Consider the following 18,216-nt stretch of genomic DNA (forward strand, 5'->3'; position numbering starts at 1 on the left):
ACTCTTTGTTATTCAAAGATAATGCTTCCAAAATACTCTTCATATTTAATTAGAGTTTTATTTTCAATCATCTTTTCTTTTTTATCTTATATAATTAATATAGTGGGTACTAGTCACTGTACTGGCCAGAGAGGTAAACGTTAGTAATACTAAGACAGGTAGGTATTATTGTCGTTTCATTGGACGGGGCTTGACACTTTGTCGTAATCTTCCTCACAATCCACTCAGGAATATTCATTCATTTCTTAAACGTTAAAACACACCACACGACACTACTCTCTTCTCTTCTCTTCTCTTCTACGTACTGCCGTGGTGCTTTCACCACTGCTTACCACTAACCTTCCTCTCTCTCTCTGCCGCTGCAAGCTTGGTACTCTCAACTCAATTCTCCACCTTATTCTTTTCACTTCTTCAGCTCTTGTTTTTTCCCAAATCTACTTTCAAAGTGCCTGAATTCTGCAACAGTAATATTAACACTCCTCTCTTTTGTTCAGGCTTTATTTCCCCAATGGCCGCTTGTGGCTATATATCTGCTGCCAACTTCAATTATCTCGTTGGCGCCAGAAACATATCCAAATTCGCTTCTTCAGACGCCACAATTTCGTTTTCATTTGGCGGGAGCGACTCAATGGGTCTTACTTTGCGACCCGCTCCGATTCGTGCTCCTAAGAGGAACCATTTCTCTCCCTTGCGTGTCGTTTGCGTCGATTATCCACGCCCGGAGCTCGAAAACACCGTTAATTTCGTTGAAGCTGCTTACTTGTCTTCCACCTTTCGTGCTTCTCCGCGTCCTCTAAAACCCTTGAACATCGTTATTGCCGGTGCAGGTAATAACCAACCTATGCCTATGCTCATACCCATTTCGTATTATGCATAAAAAATTGTATCTTTGCTTCCAATTTTGTGTTTTTTCTTGCTTTAGTTGTTCTGGGTGTTTTCAGATTAGGACTCGTTATACCCTTTTCATTTCGTGCATGGTCTTCTAATGTTGGTGTGTGTTAGAAAAAACTTCGAAGCCAGCTTGGGCTACGCATTAGGAATTTCCTTCTTTGTGATTAAATAGATGTACGCATCTCAATGCTTGATTACATTGTGTTGTGACAGTCCTGTGTCGGTAAGGAAAAAAGTTATGGAATTTTAGGTACCCTGATATCATGTTGGATATTTAAAGACAAACTAATCTTTGCACATTAGTTTTGGCCTCTCTGTCTATTGGATTGATGCATGTTTCAAATTATCGCAGGATTGGCTGGTTTATCAACTGCAAAATATTTGGCTGATGCTGGGCATAAACCTATATTGCTGGAAGCAAGAGACGTTCTAGGTGGAAAGGTTTTCCTGCTAATTTAATCCCTTTCGGCAATAAGTTGTCACTTAGTGCGCCTTCTTTTCATTATTTTAACAAGCTGTTTAATGAAATAAGAAATTTGTTTGTGTTGTTCCATCATAATCTATTTGATGCGTTGGCTTTATAACTTCATCATCAGGTTTGTTGAAGGTTACCACAGTATATACAACATATTTATAATAAATCAATTTTAATGTATTGTGTTTTTATACTATTGTTTCATTTTCTAAGGTTGCTGCATGGAAAGACAAGGATGGAGACTGGTACGAGACAGGCCTACACATCTTTTGTAAGTTCATTAAAATCTTGGGTTTAACTCTTTTTTTTTTCTGCTATGCATCCATTTCCTTAACTTGTTTTTTTTTCTTAAAAAAATTCCGCTTTCATTTTAATAATATCATGCCTTTGTTGAGCCTTTTTTTTCCTTTGATAAAAGCGGATTGAAAAAAGAGTAAAATGCTGGAGGATCAGGAATATTTCTAGAGCTACTAAAGAAACCACTAGAGAATAAAATTAAAGAGATAACAAAAGGGGGGGTGAGAGGTCGCAGGTCTAAATTTTCCACTAACATTTCTAACAAAACTAACAAACTAATATTTTTCGATAAAAAAAAAAGATAAAACAAAGGTCATAATTGGTAGAGTTGATCCTTGACACTATCAAAGCCTTTGCCTTCATGACCAAATAGTTAGGATTTTGATCCTTGCTACCCCACTCTTCTGATTAAGAATTAAATTTCAGTTAAAAGGTTTGGGTTATATTGTGTTTTGTCCAAGTTCAAAAGGCTATAGCTTGAGTGGGCAATTTGGCCTGTCAATGGGATTGATTAGCAGAATATTATTAGTTACGAATTGACATAAATTGCAAAATATTTGTTATTATTGGCACATATTTGTTGCATTCAACTTTCCACATGAAAGACCTTGGTCAACTCACTCATCTCTTGAGGTTAGAAGTACACTTTCAACAAAAAGGAATTTTTGTCAATCAACACAAATATATTCAAGATCTAATTCAATTAGTTGGTCTCACTAATTATGCTCCTGTTGAAACTTCAATGGAAATTAATCTGAAATTGCGACGAGATGAAGGTGACCTTCTACTAGACCTAACTTTCTATCGTAAGCTGGCTGTAAGTATTATTTACCTAACCATCACTAGACCAGGCATCTCATTTGCTGTCCACACAGTTAGCAAATTCATGCAATTTCCTCGGCATTTGCATCTTTCAGCAGTACACTGTATTATTAAGTATCTACTTGGTACTTCCAGCTGTGGTTTTTTCTTCCTTACTGGTGCATCAATACAACTTCAAGCATACAGTGATTTTGATTGGGATGGATGTCCAAACACACAGAAATCCACTACTGGTTGGTGTATGTTCTTAGGGGAAGCTCCAATCTCTTGGAAATGCAAGAAACAAGACTCAATCTCCAAATCGTCCACTGAAGCAGAATACCGTGCCATGTCTACTGCATGCTTTGAGATTATTTGGCTTCGCGGTCTCCTTTCAGAGCTTGATTTTTCACAAGCAAAACCTGCTCCACTGCATGCTGACAATACAAGTGTCATTCAAATTCCACAAATCCTGTTTACCATGAAAGAACGAAGCACATAGAGGTTGATTGTCACTCAATTCGGGAGGCGTATGACCATTGAGTTATCATCTTGCCTCATGTTTCTACATATGTTCAACTCGCTAACATTCTCACAAAATCCTTGATACGTCAGTGTCATAATTTCCTAGTCAGCAAATTGATGCTTTTAGACTTACTAGTATCAATTTGAGGGGGGGTGTCAATGGGATTGATTAGCAGAATATTAGTTATTAATTGATACAAATTGCAGAATATTTGTTATTGGCACAAATATGTTGGCAATTCAAAACAGCAGATCTTACATGATTATACAGCTGTAATTATCTCGTTAATTAGTTATCCCAGCTATAGGATAGCATTTATTGTAGATTGACTATTTAATGCATAGATGTAGAAATCAAATTGTATGAACACTATTTAATGCAGAATTCTCGGAGAACACAGTTTTTCATCTGCAACTTTCTTAGTCTAATATGGCCTCCTAACAGAGCTTTTGGATGAGTTAGTCCATGCCACACTTATTAAACTACTTTGATATGTTTTTTTAGTTTTTCTTTCTAAATGAATCATTTATTGGAAATCATATTATTTAATCAATACAGATCTTTCAATTATCGGAATCCTTATGTTGCAGTTATCTTTGCTTTACAACTTTTTCCCCCTCCCCACAGTTGGGGCTTACCCTAATGTGCAGAACCTTTTTGGAGAACTTGGCATTAATGATCGGTTACAATGGAAAGAGCATTCTATGATTTTTGCTATGCCAAATAAGCCTGGAGAGTTTAGTCGATTTGATTTTCCTGAAGTTCTTCCCTCCCCATTGAATGGTAAGATGTAAGACCTATTGTATGTGTGTATATTTATATACCTAACTGAAGTTGGATGTCTCTATAAAAAGTACATTGAATGCCTTTATCTTTGGAAATCCTACAATGCAGAATTTGTAGTTGTCTGCCATAAAATGTGTAATACTATCTAGTTATTATCCTGCCTATTTTATGAGTAGTGCTCGAAAACCAGAATTCAGATGAAGAAAATTTTAGTTTCCTTGAAAATTTTAACACGATTTGCTAGTCAAATTTTGATTTTGAATATATCTCAATGCATTTGATAATCATTGAATCAAGGTGTGTTAAATTGTTTCCATTTTATATAAATTAAAAATTACAAACCCAAACATAGAAGAAGCATTTTGGAGTTTAGCTTGGTTTCTATATTCTTTTCTATTTCTTTCTTCACTAATCTGGTTTGCAGGTCAGGAACATATTCTCTTCTGAAAAGAACCAACTGATGCTTAAATTCTCCAATTTTATTTTTACATCTGCATCATTCCCCTTTTAAGATTCTGTTTTATTATGCTTTACGTTTTAAATGTTAACCAGTATTTACAAGTTGCATGCCATGAATGTGAATACAGGAATATGGGCAATATTGAGGAACAATGAGATGCTTACATGGCCAGAGAAAGTAAAATTTGCAATTGGGCTTCTCCCAGCTATGCTTGGCGGACAGCCATATGTTGAGGCTCAAGATGGTCTTTCTGTTCAAGAATGGATGAAAAAGCAGGTATAGCACTTGTCTTGATTGTGTAACCTTAGCAGTCCATTAATAGATTTAAGTAACTTGGCTATATCACCAGTCATGGCCTACTGCGACTTAAAAATTGCAGAGAAAAGTCTTGTTTGTTTGTTATCATTAGAGAAAGGATATCTATAGTTGTTATTGTAAGATTTCATTACTTGATATTTACTTGATGCTTTAAAATATATTTCATCTACCTCAGGTTGATTTCACTGGGACAGAATGGAACCTTCTCATGGTCTGTTGCAAATAATTGAAAATAACAAAATGTTTTCTCCTTATTATAGGGCGTACCTGAACGGGTAACTGATGAGGTGTTCATAGCAATGTCTAAGGCACTAAACTTCATCAATCCTGATGAACTTTCAATGCAATGTATATTGATTGCTTTAAACCGATTTCTTCAGGTGTGATCATTTCCTTTTCTTAAACACTATTTCACTAGCATTATTGTGTGATTGACAGGGTCATTTTATTTCCATTAGAATAGTTGAATGGAATCAGATTAGTAATAAACTTTAAGATGGCCTTTTATTTCGCAAACATGTTTTGTGGAACTTACGATCAAGTTTTTTCCCTCTTTTTCTTTAACTAATTGTTATATTATCAAATTATTCTATAGGAGAAACATGGTTCTAAGATGGCCTTTTTGGATGGCAATCCACCCGAAAGACTTTGTATGCCGATAGTTGATCATATTCAGTCCTTGGGTGGTGAAGTTCATCTAAATTCGCGCATTCAAAAAATTGAGCTAAATGATGATGGAACGGTGAAGAGCTTCTTACTAAATAATGGGAAAGTGATGGAAGGGGATGCTTATGTGTTTGCAACTCCAGGTGTTTTTTCTTCTTCTTATTTTACGAATGTAATAATTAATTGTTTTCATGACATTCTTAATCTTCACTCCTTAACATTTTTTAGGTTCTTTTTCTTGAAAACAGTGGATATTCTGAAGCTTCTTCTACCAGATAACTGGAAAGGGATTCCATATTTCCAGAGATTGGATAAATTAGTTGGCGTCCCAGTCATAAATGTTCACATATGGTAAGTGATGGCTTTTGATGTTGAAAACCATATGCATGCATATGTTAAACTCCTATTTTAAATTAAATTATTACAGTCATCATTATTTCATTTTGCTGTCTAATGTATAAAAACTCAAATATTCACTGAAGAGTTTGGAATAGAAATCTATGCAATTCGTCTTAAATTGTATTAATGACAATTGGCAATTTATAATTAATTTTCTTCTTCTAATTGAATGGTTGTAATAGTTTTGGTAAATGGAAACTTTATTTGTTAACTTTTTTTGTGGTAAAATAATGTCACTATCACTAATTGATGTAGTAATATTCTTTGTTATTTTTTTTTTAAAAGAAATTCCTCTCACTTTATTGATCTTTTTTCAAAATTTTGGATAACGCCAACAAAGTTAATTTGTAATGTTTGTGGATAATGATTATATTATTATCTCCACTGGTGTGATGACATACTATATATGCATCGCATTTGCAGGTTTGACAGAAAACTGAAGAACACATATGATCACCTTCTCTTTAGCAGGTCTTCCTCAAACTTTGAAACACCTGTAATGTCTGGAAGGGATAGAAATTCTGTTCATTTAATGCCTGTTTTGTTTTTCTGATACATAGATGTATATTGAGTCAACTTTTGTGCTTCATAAGTTGATAAAATTTGACAAGTATAACACATAAATGTTTACTAAGGGATAAGAACATTTTTCATTATAATATTGCAAAATAACAATCAGAAGCCAAACTGAATATTGTTATACGCAAATAGTGTAGAAGATATCCTCTCCCTAGACACTCTAATATTGTGTCATTTATTTGGTTGGGAAATTGATACTGACCTATCTATTACTAACATGTGATAACAGGAGAGAGGATATCTATTGAGGCTTGTGACATGCCCTAATCTTGGAATGAAGTATTGGTCTCATTCTGCTATTACTTAATAAAGAAAGAAAGTGATAAAGGGAATTAAAAATTTGTGGCCAAGGAGATCCTTTCTCCCATTGTTTGCTTAACTTGGTTGAGAGTTTGTTCAAGAATTTATTCAGGGTGTTGATGGGGTTTAGCATGAGGTGGTTTATTGTGATTGTGTATTTGGTAGTGTTTCATCTACAATTTCCAATTGCTAAGGATAAAAGGAATATTTTTACTCCGATTGCAATTGATACAATCTGGTTATTTGCTAGAGGATTTTTAATTGTGTTGTGTATCTCCAAGTGTCTGGGGATTTTAGGGATGAACATCACTTAAGTTTTGCTGTGTGAAATGAACTTTTTTTCTTCTTTGCTTTCTTGATGGTATTTGTGGATTATAAATAAAGTATTTTCATTACCTCACATCTTGTATATTTTATATTTTTCTTCATGCAGAAGTCCCCTTCTGAGTGTATATGCTGACATGTCAGTAACTTGCAAGGTAGAAACCACTTCATACATGTTTTGCACTGATTTATTTCCTCAACCCATGCAAAAGTTGTGGACTGCATGTCTAGGTTAGCATATTCCTTTATATATTTATATATAACTAGGGTCACCTAAATGAGTTGGAGATAGCGCTTTCTGGATAAACAGTAAACCCTCTCTACAAATTAATTCAGTTTTCAGACATTTATATAATACTCTTGTTGTTTGAGGCTGAATTTCTTCTGCATATGGTGATATCATCAAATGTTGGAATGTTGTTTGAGTAACTGTTTCACTGTAATGCAGGAATATTATAGCCCAAACCAGTCAATGTTAGAGTTGGTTTTTGCACCAGCCGAAGAATGGATTTCACGTAGTGACGATGATATTATTCAAGCCACGATGACTGAGCTTGCCAAACTCTTTCCTGATGAAATTTCTGCAGACCAAAGCAAAGCTAAGATTCTCAAGTACCATGTTGTTAAAACACCAAGGTTTGATTGAATACCCACAGAGGGTGGATTATTTCTTTTAGCTTCTTTTATAAAGATGGATTTGGAATGTCTTTGTTGTTACTTAACTAATAGTGACATTTGTGTTCTGAATCCTAATGGAACTGACTACATTGTTTCAGGTCGGTTTACAAAACTGTTCCAAATTGTGAACCTTGTCGACCCATTCAAAGATCTCCTATAGAAGGTTTCTATTTAGCTGGAGATTACACAAAACAAAAATATTTAGCTTCAATGGAAGGCGCTGTTCTTTCTGGGAAGCTTTGTGCACAGGCTATTGTACAGGTAAAATCTGACACAAAAATATCTATGTAACTCGCAGCAATACATTAGCAAGAAATGTGATAATCTATATATACATGCTTTCTTGGTAATTTTGTGAGAGAAACTTGATTGTGAATTCAGCAGGATGAATAACGCTACATTGTGTTGTGGAAATCATACACTGAAGTTCTCAGCTTTTATTCGTTGATTTAATGAATCTTTCCACTTTAATTTTTTGATTGAAACATTTTTATTAAGTTCCAATCATCCTCAAAACTTATGCTGTCTCTGAATGATTCTTGTATGTATCTCCAATGCCCCCCTCATGCAAAAGACCTTCGGTTATGAACATTATTTGAAATTAATATGAAAGAATTAGCTTAATGAGGATTGATCTTCTGCATAGGTTGATTTGAATGTTTTTCTAATCATTGGTGTCATTGAGGCTTTTTAAAAATTATGCAGGATTCTGAGCTACTAGCTACTCGGGGCCAGAAAAGAATGGCTAAAGCAAGTGTTGTGTAACAAAAACAAGAATTGAAAGAGTCATGGTAGAGTACAGGAGCATCATTTCAACTTTGGCATTCTTTGTCTGTGGTCAGGACTCAGGAGACCTTCAACTTTATTAGTTCATACGAATAAAGAAAGGCTCAGCTTCTGAAATTTAGCTCACCGTCGTCAACTGTGTGCAATAAGCTATACGGAACAAACGACATGTGTCAACTTAAAGTCAGCCCATTGTTTTGTTATCCTCCAATTTTCTGGATCAATGTTTGTATTGGAAAGAAATATGTCATTATTCAAACTTGTTTATATCCACTTTTTTTATTTATCAACATTTGTCACAACCTTTCGTTGAGTAGCAAATTATTCCCAGAAAGGCACATTACATATATATATATGCATTGTATATTACACACAATCATATATATATTTATACAAAATAACATATAATAAATATCACCGACAAAATGGTTAGTTTTATTAACATGACAAGCTAAAATTTGAAATTTAGTTGGTAAAGATACTTCTCACGTATAGTGTTCAATTGTGTCTTGAATTGTTTCTCAAGAAGGATACTTTCGGAAACAAAATAAATGCAATGTATATAATAATATATATTAACTTATATAGTTGCATAATGTTATAACTGTATATATTATCGATAAGAAAAATTGTATTTAACGTATTATCTTATATATAAATTTATAATTTTTTTGACATATAAAATTAAAATAATTATAAATTAAAATTAAAAAATTAAATAAATAGATACCAATTTTTTAAGATATTTGTAAGAATAATACTAAAGATAATAAAATAAAAAAATTTAAACAGAATAACAAATTATCTAAATTTGAAGTAAATAAAATAACCTAAATTTTAAATAGTACGAGAGTTTATCATATTTAAAACTTAAGTAACTTTTATATCTTATCCTATCCTTGACTCACCAAAGGATGGAGTTTCATGTGGTTTCACATTTTTGGAGTAATGTATATTTTGAGATTAATTATGGTGAGGAATGAAGGTTGAAATATCTATGGTGGGCCCATGTCACAAATCCTGGGAATTGGGAGACGAAGGAAACGCGTAACACGCTCTCTAAGTCTGTGCATGGTCATTGGTCAGTTTGTTTCTTGTGCCTCAAGTAAACCCTAAGCATTAATACTTGCTACTTGCTATGCGCGTTTCAATCTGAAGAAGATGATGGCTTTGGAGGATCTCCAATACTTGTCGCTCCTTTCTAAGGTTTGCACCGAGTTGGAGTCCCACACCGGCACCGCCGACAAGGTCCTCGCCGAATTCATCACCGATTTGGCCAGCTCATCGGAGAACCTTCAGGAATTCAACGCCAAGCTCAACGACAACGGTGCCGACATGCCTGATTACCTTGTCCGAACTCTCTTCACCATTATTCGCTCCGTTCTTTTCCCCAACCCTACAAGCAACCACCTCAAACACTGCGCCAACTTCGTCCACGATGGCGAGAGCTCCCAGTTGAGGATCATTCCGCAGGATGCAACGGCTCTTTCGGGCATCAGTATTGTTGAAAAAGATGACGTTTCTTCTTCGCTGAAGAAGACAATGAACTCTCCGGAAATATGGGAGGCAAAACAGTTGATTGCTTCCGGTTTCTTGAATGTAGAGGAGAGAGATGAATTCATATATCAAGAAGAAGAAGATGCTGAAGAGGATCTTGAGATCGAGTTGAATCAGGATGAACCTGCATTCTTGCAAGGCCAGACTAAATACTCAGTGGATATGTCTCCTGTTAGGATTTTCAAGAATCCAGAAGGTTCTCTGAGTCGTGCCGCTGCACTCCAGTCTGCACTTACAAAGGAGCGCAGGGAAGTGCGAGAACAACAACACCGTACAGTGTTTGATTCAATTCCAAAGGATCTCAATCGCCCTTGGGAAGACCCTATGCCGGAGACAGGCGAAAGATACCTTGCTCATGAGCTTCGGGGTGTTGGCTTATCCGCCTATGATATGCCGGAATGGAAGAAAGAGGCCTATGGGAAAACCATTACCTTTGGGCGGAAGTCAAAGCTTTCTATTCAGGAGCAGAGGCAGAGTTTGCCGATTTACAAGTTAAAGAAGGAATTGATTCAGGCTGTGCATGATAATCAGGTGTTGGTAGTGATTGGAGAAACCGGTTCTGGGAAGACTACTCAGGTTACCCAATATCTCGCTGAAGCGGGGTACACCACAAAGGGCAAAATTGGATGTACTCAACCCCGCAGGGTGGCTGCGACGTCGGTTGCAAAGAGGGTTGCAGAAGAGTTTGGTTGTCGATTGGGAGAGGAAGTTGGTTATTCCATTCAGTTTGAGAATTGCACTGGACCGGATACCGTCATCAAGTACATGACAGATGGTATGCTCCTTAGGGAAATATTGGTTGATGAGAATCTGTCACAGTATTCTGTTATAATGCTTGATGAAGCCCACGAGAGAACTATTTATACTGATCTTCTTTTTGGACTGCTGAAGCAGCTTGTGAAGCGTAGACCTGAGCTGAGATTGATTGTCACGTCTGCTACTCTAAATGCTGAAAAATTTTCAGAATATTTCTTTGACTGTAACATCTTCACCATTCCTGGTAGAATGTTTCCTGTGGAGATACTTTATGCTAAACAGCCTGAAAGTGATTACTTGGATGCAGCCTTAATCACTGTTCTACAGATACATTTGACAGAACCTGAAGGAGACATTCTCCTCTTCTTGACTGGTCAAGAAGAGATTGATTTTGCTTGCCAATCACTCCATGAGAGAATGAAGGGATTAGGTAAGAATGTTCCGGAGCTGATCATTTTACCGGTTTATAGTGCCCTTCCAAGTGAAATGCAGTCTAGGATATTTGAACCTGCTCCTCCTGGGAAAAGGAAAGTGGTTGTGGCTACTAACATTGCTGAGGCTTCTTTGACTATCGATGGTATATTTTATGTAATTGATCCTGGATTTGCTAAGCAAAATGTTTATAACCCAAAGCAAGGTCTTGATTCTTTGGTGATAACTCCAATTTCACAAGCATCAGCCAAACAAAGAGCGGGACGTGCAGGGCGTACTGGACCTGGGAAGTGTTATCGCCTCTATACTGAGAGTGCATATAGGAATGAGATGTCTCCCACTACAATTCCAGAGATTCAAAGGGTAAATATGGCAACAACTACTCTCAATATGAAAGCTATGGGCATAAACGATCTACTGTCCTTTGATTTTATGGATTCACCATCAACCCAAGCACTTATTTCTGCCATGGGGCAGCTTTACAGTCTTGGAGCATTGGATGAAGAGGGCCTTTTAACCAAATTGGGGAGGAAAATGGCAGAATTTCCTTTGGATCCGCCATTGTCCAAGATGCTGCTTGCCAGTGTGGAACTTGGCTGCAGTGATGAGATTTTAACCATAATTTCCATGATCCAAACTGGCAATATTTTTCACAGGCCTAGGGAAAAACAAGCCCAAGCAGATCAGAAGAGGGCAAAGTTTTTCCAGCCTGAAGGTGACCATCTTACACTACTTGCTATTTATGAGGCTTGGAAAGCTAAGAATTTTTCTGGGCCGTGGTGTTTTGAGAACTTTGTTCAATCCCGATCGTTAAGAAGAGCACAGGATGTCAGGAAACAGCTTCTCACCATCATGGATAAGTATGATATCTATACATTCTTCTAAATATTTTATTTGCTTTGGTTTCAGTCTTTTCTTTTTGCCGTGTTCTATGTTTGTGTTTTTATGTTTGATATATTTATTATGCACAAAATTATTGAGGTTCCCAATGTTTTTACAAATGCTCTTGCTTTTTAGTATAAAATTCAATATATAGTGAAAGGTGGAGTTCTCTTTATGTAAAGGGATACCCTGAGTATTGACTTTGGGCTTCCTGTTGTCAAGATTCTAACCAATATTTTTCTGTGGTTTGTAGTTATTATTATGTTCACCATAGTCTCATGCATTATTATTTAATTATATTAAATTTGATTCTAAATTATCTGTGTGGATATTCATAATTCAGGTACAAATTGGAGGTTGTAAGTGCTGGAAATAACCTCACCAAAGTCAGGAAGGCTATCACTGCAGGATTCTTTTTCCATGTTGCTAGAAAGGACCCTCGGGAAGGTTACAGGACTCTAGTTGAGAACCAGCCTGTATATATCCATCCAAGTTCAGCTTTGTTCCAGAGACAGCCAGACTGGGTCATCTACCACGAGCTTGTGATGACAAGTAAGGAATATATGCGTGAGGTCACTGTCATAGACCCCAAATGGCTTGTTGAATTGGCTCCAAAATTCTTCAAAGTGGCAGATCCTACGAAGATGAGCAAGCGAAAGCGCCAAGAGTGTTTAGAACCACTTTACGATAGATACCATGAGCCAAATTCATGGCGTTTGAGTAAGCGCCGTGCATGAAATGTTATATATTGCATTTAGTTTTAAATGTACTTTTCTTCTTATCCATAAACAAGATTGTTGTCCATAACTACATTTGTTTTCTGTTTACTGAGAGAGATATATGTATATGTGAAAAATGAGCTGAGGAAATCTAATGAACCTGGAGAGTGATGTTTTCCAATATGTTTTGATGTAGTTTTGGTATGAAAATGAAATACCCATGCTAAAAATTCACATAGGACTATAGGGCATTAGAAGTTAGTTGTGTGTACTGCTGTCCCTGATATCCTGAGATCAGTATGGCTTATTTTCTGCTAAAATGCTCAAATTTAGGAGTGAATATTTATCAATTATGCATGATGCTGTATGACAAAGGTATGGTTGAATCTTGTTCTGTAGCATGTGAGAGTGTACGGAACCTTGTGAAAACCATCCAGATAAGAATGGCTAAAGTGAGTGTTATTTAACAAAATCAAGAATTGAAAATGAATCCTGGTAGAGAGTATCATTTCTACCTTGGCTTTCTTTATCTCTGGTCAGGACTCAGAAGATCGTCACCTATATCGGTTCATACGAAGAAAGAAAGGTTCAGCTCATCGTCAACTATGTGCACTAAGCTATAGTGATCAAATGAAATGCGTCAATATTTTAGTGCGACCAACACCTGAAAAGTGAGGGCTTTGTTTTGTTGTCCTCCAAGTTACTGGATGTTTGTATTGGAACAAATGCATGTATCATTATTTTAACTTGTATATCGGATTTTTTTTTTAATATACAATGTACTCTACATTTGTCACAACCTTTCGTTGAGTAGCAAGTTATTCCCAAAGGGCATATATCTAAGCGAATCAACTTGACACCAGCATGTCTTCCTTTGAGAAATTGTTGTTCTCTAGTCTCTACTGGATCAATTATTTGTTTACGTGTCATGAGATCCAAGATAAATCTGAATGAAAGCTTATGTTTATTCAACACCCTGTTTAACCTGTATTCACAGCTCAAAATAGAAAAATCGCCATAGATGAAGAAAAAAAATTCTGTCGAAATAAGTACTGACCATATATAATTTCAACAATGGGCCTATCCCATCCCATACATTACCGGATACTAATCCATAAAATTTTTTATACGAAAAGGATTGGGCCAGTGGATATGAGGCATATTAATGTGTGTTATGAAAAAAATGTTTTATTTATCTTATTTCTGGATCGACATAAAGTTACATTTTTTTTTAAAATAAGTATATATTTAATGTCTTGAAAATAGAAAAAGTATTGAATATTTTTAATTAATAAATAAGATTAATGTTTTTTTTTGGTTTTACCAATTAATAAGAAAAAAAAAATACAAGTGTGTGGGTTTATGCCACGATTACAAGTTACCATGTAGGAGGGGGAGCATAAAAGATTGGTGGTGCAAGAAATGACACTTGGAACATATCCATGTTATGTTCCATTGCAATCTATCTATGTATCGCTCATATCCATCCAATGACCAATCTAATCCGAACGAATGCTGTGGAGGAAGCGACCTTAACTTAGTTGAGTTGAAGTTGAAAGATAACAAACAACAAACAAGAATGCCCATCTTCTCTGCAACGTTGGGCTCCTTCACTTCCATCTCCTCCTCCTTCCTCTCACAGTCACACCTTTCTCCTTTCGTGAAGACACCTTGCCAATGGCAGCATCACTATCACACTGCTAAAGTCTTGGTCTCTGCCTCTGGCAATACCCAAATTGACCAAAATCCCGACTCTGGACTTCTTCAACGCCCTACTCCTCCAGACCCACTCGATGACGCTCGTCAGGCTCGGGTACTGTCTTTCTTATTCTTACTACTCTACTTTTCTTTTCTTGTCATCATATTCATTCATGCAATGCTTGCTCATTCTTACAGTTACTCATATCATATAACCAATTTATAATCACGTACATAATATAGATATAAAGTAATAATCATATTATTCTTTACATGTAATATAACATAGGAATTTGATCGTATTGTTTTACCCAACAACATGTTAGTTGGGTAGATGATTATGGAATATACACACACACACACACTCCAATCAATTATTTCTGTGGCATTATTTAAATGGTCAGGTTGTGATTCAGTCAATACTAGTACTTAAATGAAATCTAGTCATTAGTTTTGCTTTAATGCCAGTTTCTATCACTTATGTGGTGTTCTAATACTTGATTTCTGCAATGAAGTAGAGATCGTCAGATTGGAAGGCTGCAAAGACATATCAAGATAGTAAAGTCATTTATAATGGTAGGGTTGAAGGTTTTAATTCTGGAGGCCTGCTGGTTCGGTTTTATTCTGTTATGGGCTTTCTCCCATTCCCACAATTGAGTCCAGTGCATGCTTCTAAAGGTATCCATCTATATGTTCATCCTCAATGTTTCCTATATTCTTCTTGTTTTACTTTTTCCTAAATGTATCCGAATGGGGTTATAAGGTTGACTTGGTGGTTGAGAAGGGAGATTTCAAACTTGTCTTGGACATTCTCTGTGTCTATGTTGAAGAGCCCCCCTCCCACAAAATAAAAATCTTATTGCTTATCTCAAGCATGCCATTTAATCACCTGTTTGGATATATTTTAGTTGCTACGTTAGTAATGGTAGCATGTGGAGTTTCAATTGCTCACTTATTGTGACTGATTCTTGTGTAGAACCAGAGAAATCTATCCAAGAAATTGCACAAGGCTTAATTGGTTCAATCATGTCGGTGAAGGTAACTATTTTTTAAATGATGAATATTATATGTTATCATTTTTTTGGTGAATCGAACACAATGTTTAGTCCTGAAGCTGCTATGTTAAAAGAACCATCGTTCCCAGAATCTAGAAAACAAATGTAAATTTTGTCTGCACAGCAGTCATATGATTTGAGCTATTTCAAGCACTATCTGGACCTTGAAAAATAACACAATCTTAATTCCTAAATGTTTTGCATATCGAAGTATTTATTTAGTGCTTCCTGCATCAGTATGGTATCATAATCCTTTGCTCTACTCTGAATTGGGCAATAATAATTTCAATATGCTTCCTATGTTTATATGAATGGCTGTTTAAAATTTATAAATAAATTGCAGTTTCTTCTAATTTTAGGTAATTCTAGCAGATGAGGATAACAAGAAATTGATCTTCTCTGAAAAGGAAGCTGCCTGGTCCAAATATTCAAAACAGGTCAATGTAGGGGACATTTTTGAAGTAAGAGTTGGTTATGTTGAGGACTATGGTGCTTTTGTTCATTTGCGCTTCCCTGACGGTAACTACTGTGCATAGTTCATAATATGTCTACAGTTTCTTTTTTTCACTTTATCATGGAAAAGTTACAAGTGACATCACAGAATGAATGCAGGTCTTTATCACCTTACTGGACTAATACACGTCTCAGAAGTGTCATGGGATCTAATTCAGGATGTCAGAGATATCTTAAAAGTAGGTGATGAAGTGAGGGCCAAAGTTGTTGGTATTGATTGGTGAGATTCACAATAGTTATGATTTTTAAACAAATTTTCTGTTGTATTCTTTCTGGTTGACTAAATCCATGCCTTGATATCATTGGGTTTAAGTGTAGTGAAGCTGCATGTGTTGCTTTGTTGTGAACCAACTATTTCAAAAGATCGAGGCTATATTTGGATAGAAGTTGGAAACGTACTTTTTGGAAATTCCAATGCACATTCCTGAATTCCAAAACATAAAATGGAGAAGGAAGAATTTGTTGCTTTGGGAGTAAAAGTACTTTTGAACTCCTGCAACTAACATCTAAACATGCTCTAAGCTATTGAATGAATGCACAAATGATTTTTCGTGCATGAGCTCTTTGGACTTGAAGCATGGAAAATGCAAAGAATGTGTAAAAATTTAACTTTTCTTTAGAAAAATAAGGGCAACAAGGATTGAACAATGGAACATGTGGCTATAGAGCCTTTTATACCGTGTCATGAATTAACTCTTAGATCTAAAATGCTTTAAACTTTCTTTTTATTTTGCTACATTTTGTCGTGTGTTTACGGAAATCATTTTTTTGACTTATCTAAGTTAGTGCAGGGGAAAATCAAGGATTAACCTATCAATTAGACAGCTAGAAGAAGATCCACTCTTAGAAACTCTGGACAAAGTAATACCTCAGGTTTGTATTGACATAAAATATACATACATATGTATATATTTATGATTTATGATATGGTGGTACAGAAACATGTGCGTGAGGAAATTATTTTGATTTATGATATTTCAGGATGGTTCAGCTGATCCTGATTCTATGAGTGGTGGTGATAGCGGTAGCATTGAGCCTCTTCCAGGGCTTGAAACAATCCTTGAAGAGCTACTACAGGAAGATGGGTATGTTTCCATCACTATTTGAAAATTTTAACTATAAGAAATATTGGCATTCAGAGGTACATCCATACCCTGCCCCACACGGTTTAATATTTCATTTAACAAAAGAAGAAAATATGGCTGAGTCTGAGAATAATAAATCCTTCTATACGGACAAACGAAGGCAAACTCTTAAGAGTCTCAGCAATTGAAATTCATCTAGAAACAATCATGGGCACGTCTTGTCCCACAAGCACTATGATCTGAATTATGGTATTAATGATTCAATTCTTGTGTTTCGCACCCTGCAGTTTGTTAATGCTTTTGAATGCGAACACCAATTAGATGACTTTTGAACGAGTTACAGTGTGTGTTAAGTGTATAGATGATGACTTTTCTAATTCTAAGGTATGAATACATTCATTCTGTGACAGAATATATGACGTAAGAATCAGCCGTCAAGGGTTTGAAAAAAGAGTGGTCTCGCAAGACTTGCAGCTTTGGCTTTCTAATGTGAGGCAGCTAGCTTTCACAATTTTTCTTTTTGGTCTCAGTTTTGATTTCTCCGAATTTCTGAATCTTTCAACTTGGCAACGCAGGCACCTCCCACGAACCAAAGGTTTACTCTACTTGCCCGGGCTGGAAGACAGGTGACAAATTTCCTTAAATAATTAACCCAATGGAATGGGCCACTTTAACCTAAATATACACATTTAAAAAATGTCTCAAATGTTTTGTCCCGTGGTGCAGGTGCAGGAGATACATCTCACTACATCCCTTGATCAGGAAGGTATCAGGAGGGCATTACAACGAGTATTGGAGCGTGTCCCCTGAATTTCATTCACTCAGACCTTTCTTCCGATAATCACTGCGATCGATTTTGTACAGTTACATGCATGCCATTATATATATATGGAGTGTATTTATTATATATCCGATCTTCTTATTCCTCAAATGTTCAAGATTAAAAAAAGTTCTTAGTTGTAAAATCATGCACATTACTCGAGTTATTCATTCAGAATTGCCAACACATTTGTGCTACACCGGATATATATATATATATTATTCTTAGCAAAATGGGGAATATAATAATCAATACATGCAGATACATTATTGATTATATAGAAAACACGTACAATATAATATCTGCACGTACAGACGATCGAGAAACGGCCACAGGAATTACATGTAGTATATAATATATATGACATGAAAACATGTTATGTTAAAACTAAGATCCCTGGCCTTGACGGATGT

General features: G+C 35.8%; 3 protein-coding genes across 4 annotated transcripts; all 3 read left to right on the plus strand.

Moving 5' to 3' along the window:
• Nucleotides 1-231: 231 nt before the first annotated feature.
• LOC114394421 (15-cis-phytoene desaturase, chloroplastic/chromoplastic) lies at nucleotides 232-8,655 on the plus strand. Its single transcript, XM_028355994.1, has 14 exons — nucleotides 232-370; nucleotides 495-827; nucleotides 1,244-1,332; nucleotides 1,580-1,637; nucleotides 3,618-3,773; nucleotides 4,364-4,512; nucleotides 4,815-4,934; nucleotides 5,150-5,363; nucleotides 5,469-5,571; nucleotides 6,043-6,090; nucleotides 6,932-6,977; nucleotides 7,271-7,458; nucleotides 7,599-7,761; nucleotides 8,206-8,655. Exons 2-14 carry the CDS (start codon nucleotides 509-511, stop codon nucleotides 8,263-8,265), a joined length of 1,713 nt encoding a protein of 570 aa, XP_028211795.1. The 5' UTR covers nucleotides 232-370; nucleotides 495-508; the 3' UTR covers nucleotides 8,266-8,655.
• Nucleotides 8,656-9,331: 676 nt separating this feature from the next.
• On the plus strand, nucleotides 9,332-13,428 carry LOC114396725 (probable pre-mRNA-splicing factor ATP-dependent RNA helicase DEAH5). The gene is made up of 2 exons (XM_028358855.1): nucleotides 9,332-11,891; nucleotides 12,257-13,428. The coding sequence occupies exons 1-2, from the start codon at nucleotides 9,448-9,450 to the stop codon at nucleotides 12,648-12,650; spliced, it is 2,838 nt and encodes a 945-aa protein (XP_028214656.1). The 5' UTR covers nucleotides 9,332-9,447; the 3' UTR covers nucleotides 12,651-13,428.
• Nucleotides 13,429-14,120: 692 nt separating this feature from the next.
• LOC114394426 (30S ribosomal protein S1-like) lies at nucleotides 14,121-18,000 on the plus strand. 2 transcript variants are annotated; one of them, XM_028355998.1, is made up of 10 exons: nucleotides 14,121-14,445; nucleotides 14,849-15,008; nucleotides 15,307-15,368; nucleotides 15,745-15,904; nucleotides 15,998-16,118; nucleotides 16,690-16,771; nucleotides 16,880-16,983; nucleotides 17,394-17,472; nucleotides 17,559-17,609; nucleotides 17,710-18,000. In XM_028355998.1, exons 1-10 carry the CDS (start codon nucleotides 14,212-14,214, stop codon nucleotides 17,791-17,793), a joined length of 1,137 nt encoding a protein of 378 aa, XP_028211799.1. In that variant the 5' UTR covers nucleotides 14,121-14,211; the 3' UTR covers nucleotides 17,794-18,000. The 2 variants fall into 2 exon arrangements, with proteins under 2 accessions (XP_028211799.1, XP_028211800.1); XM_028355999.1 differs by having other exon boundaries at nucleotides 14,123-14,445; nucleotides 14,846-15,008.
• Nucleotides 18,001-18,216: the final 216 nt, after the last annotated feature.

The sequence above is a fragment of the Glycine soja genome, chromosome 18 (assembly GCF_004193775.1).
Source record: "Glycine soja cultivar W05 chromosome 18, ASM419377v2, whole genome shotgun sequence".
Taxonomy (NCBI): domain Eukaryota; kingdom Viridiplantae; phylum Streptophyta; class Magnoliopsida; order Fabales; family Fabaceae; genus Glycine; species Glycine soja.

Bases quoted from the DNA above. Each gene is read 5' to 3' on its own strand.
- LOC114394421 (XM_028355994.1), top strand. From the start codon at position 509: ATGGCCGCTTGTGGCTATATATCTGCTGCCAACTTCAATTATCTCGTT. The intron at 828-1,243 runs GTAATAACCAAC...AAATTATCGCAG, and splicing joins CATCGTTATTGCCGGTGCAG to GATTGGCTGGTTTATCAACT. The intron at 5,572-6,042 runs GTAAGTGATGGC...TCGCATTTGCAG, and splicing joins GTCATAAATGTTCACATATG to GTTTGACAGAAAACTGAAGA.
- LOC114396725 (XM_028358855.1), top strand. From the start codon at position 9,448: ATGATGGCTTTGGAGGATCTCCAATACTTGTCGCTCCTTTCTAAGGTT. The intron at 11,892-12,256 runs GTATGATATCTA...TTCATAATTCAG, and splicing joins CTTCTCACCATCATGGATAA to GTACAAATTGGAGGTTGTAA.
- LOC114394426 (XM_028355998.1), top strand. From the start codon at position 14,212: ATGCCCATCTTCTCTGCAACGTTGGGCTCCTTCACTTCCATCTCCTCC. The intron at 14,446-14,848 runs GTACTGTCTTTC...GCAATGAAGTAG, and splicing joins ATGACGCTCGTCAGGCTCGG to AGATCGTCAGATTGGAAGGC. The intron at 17,473-17,558 runs GTGAGGCAGCTA...TTGGCAACGCAG, and splicing joins TGCAGCTTTGGCTTTCTAAT to GCACCTCCCACGAACCAAAG.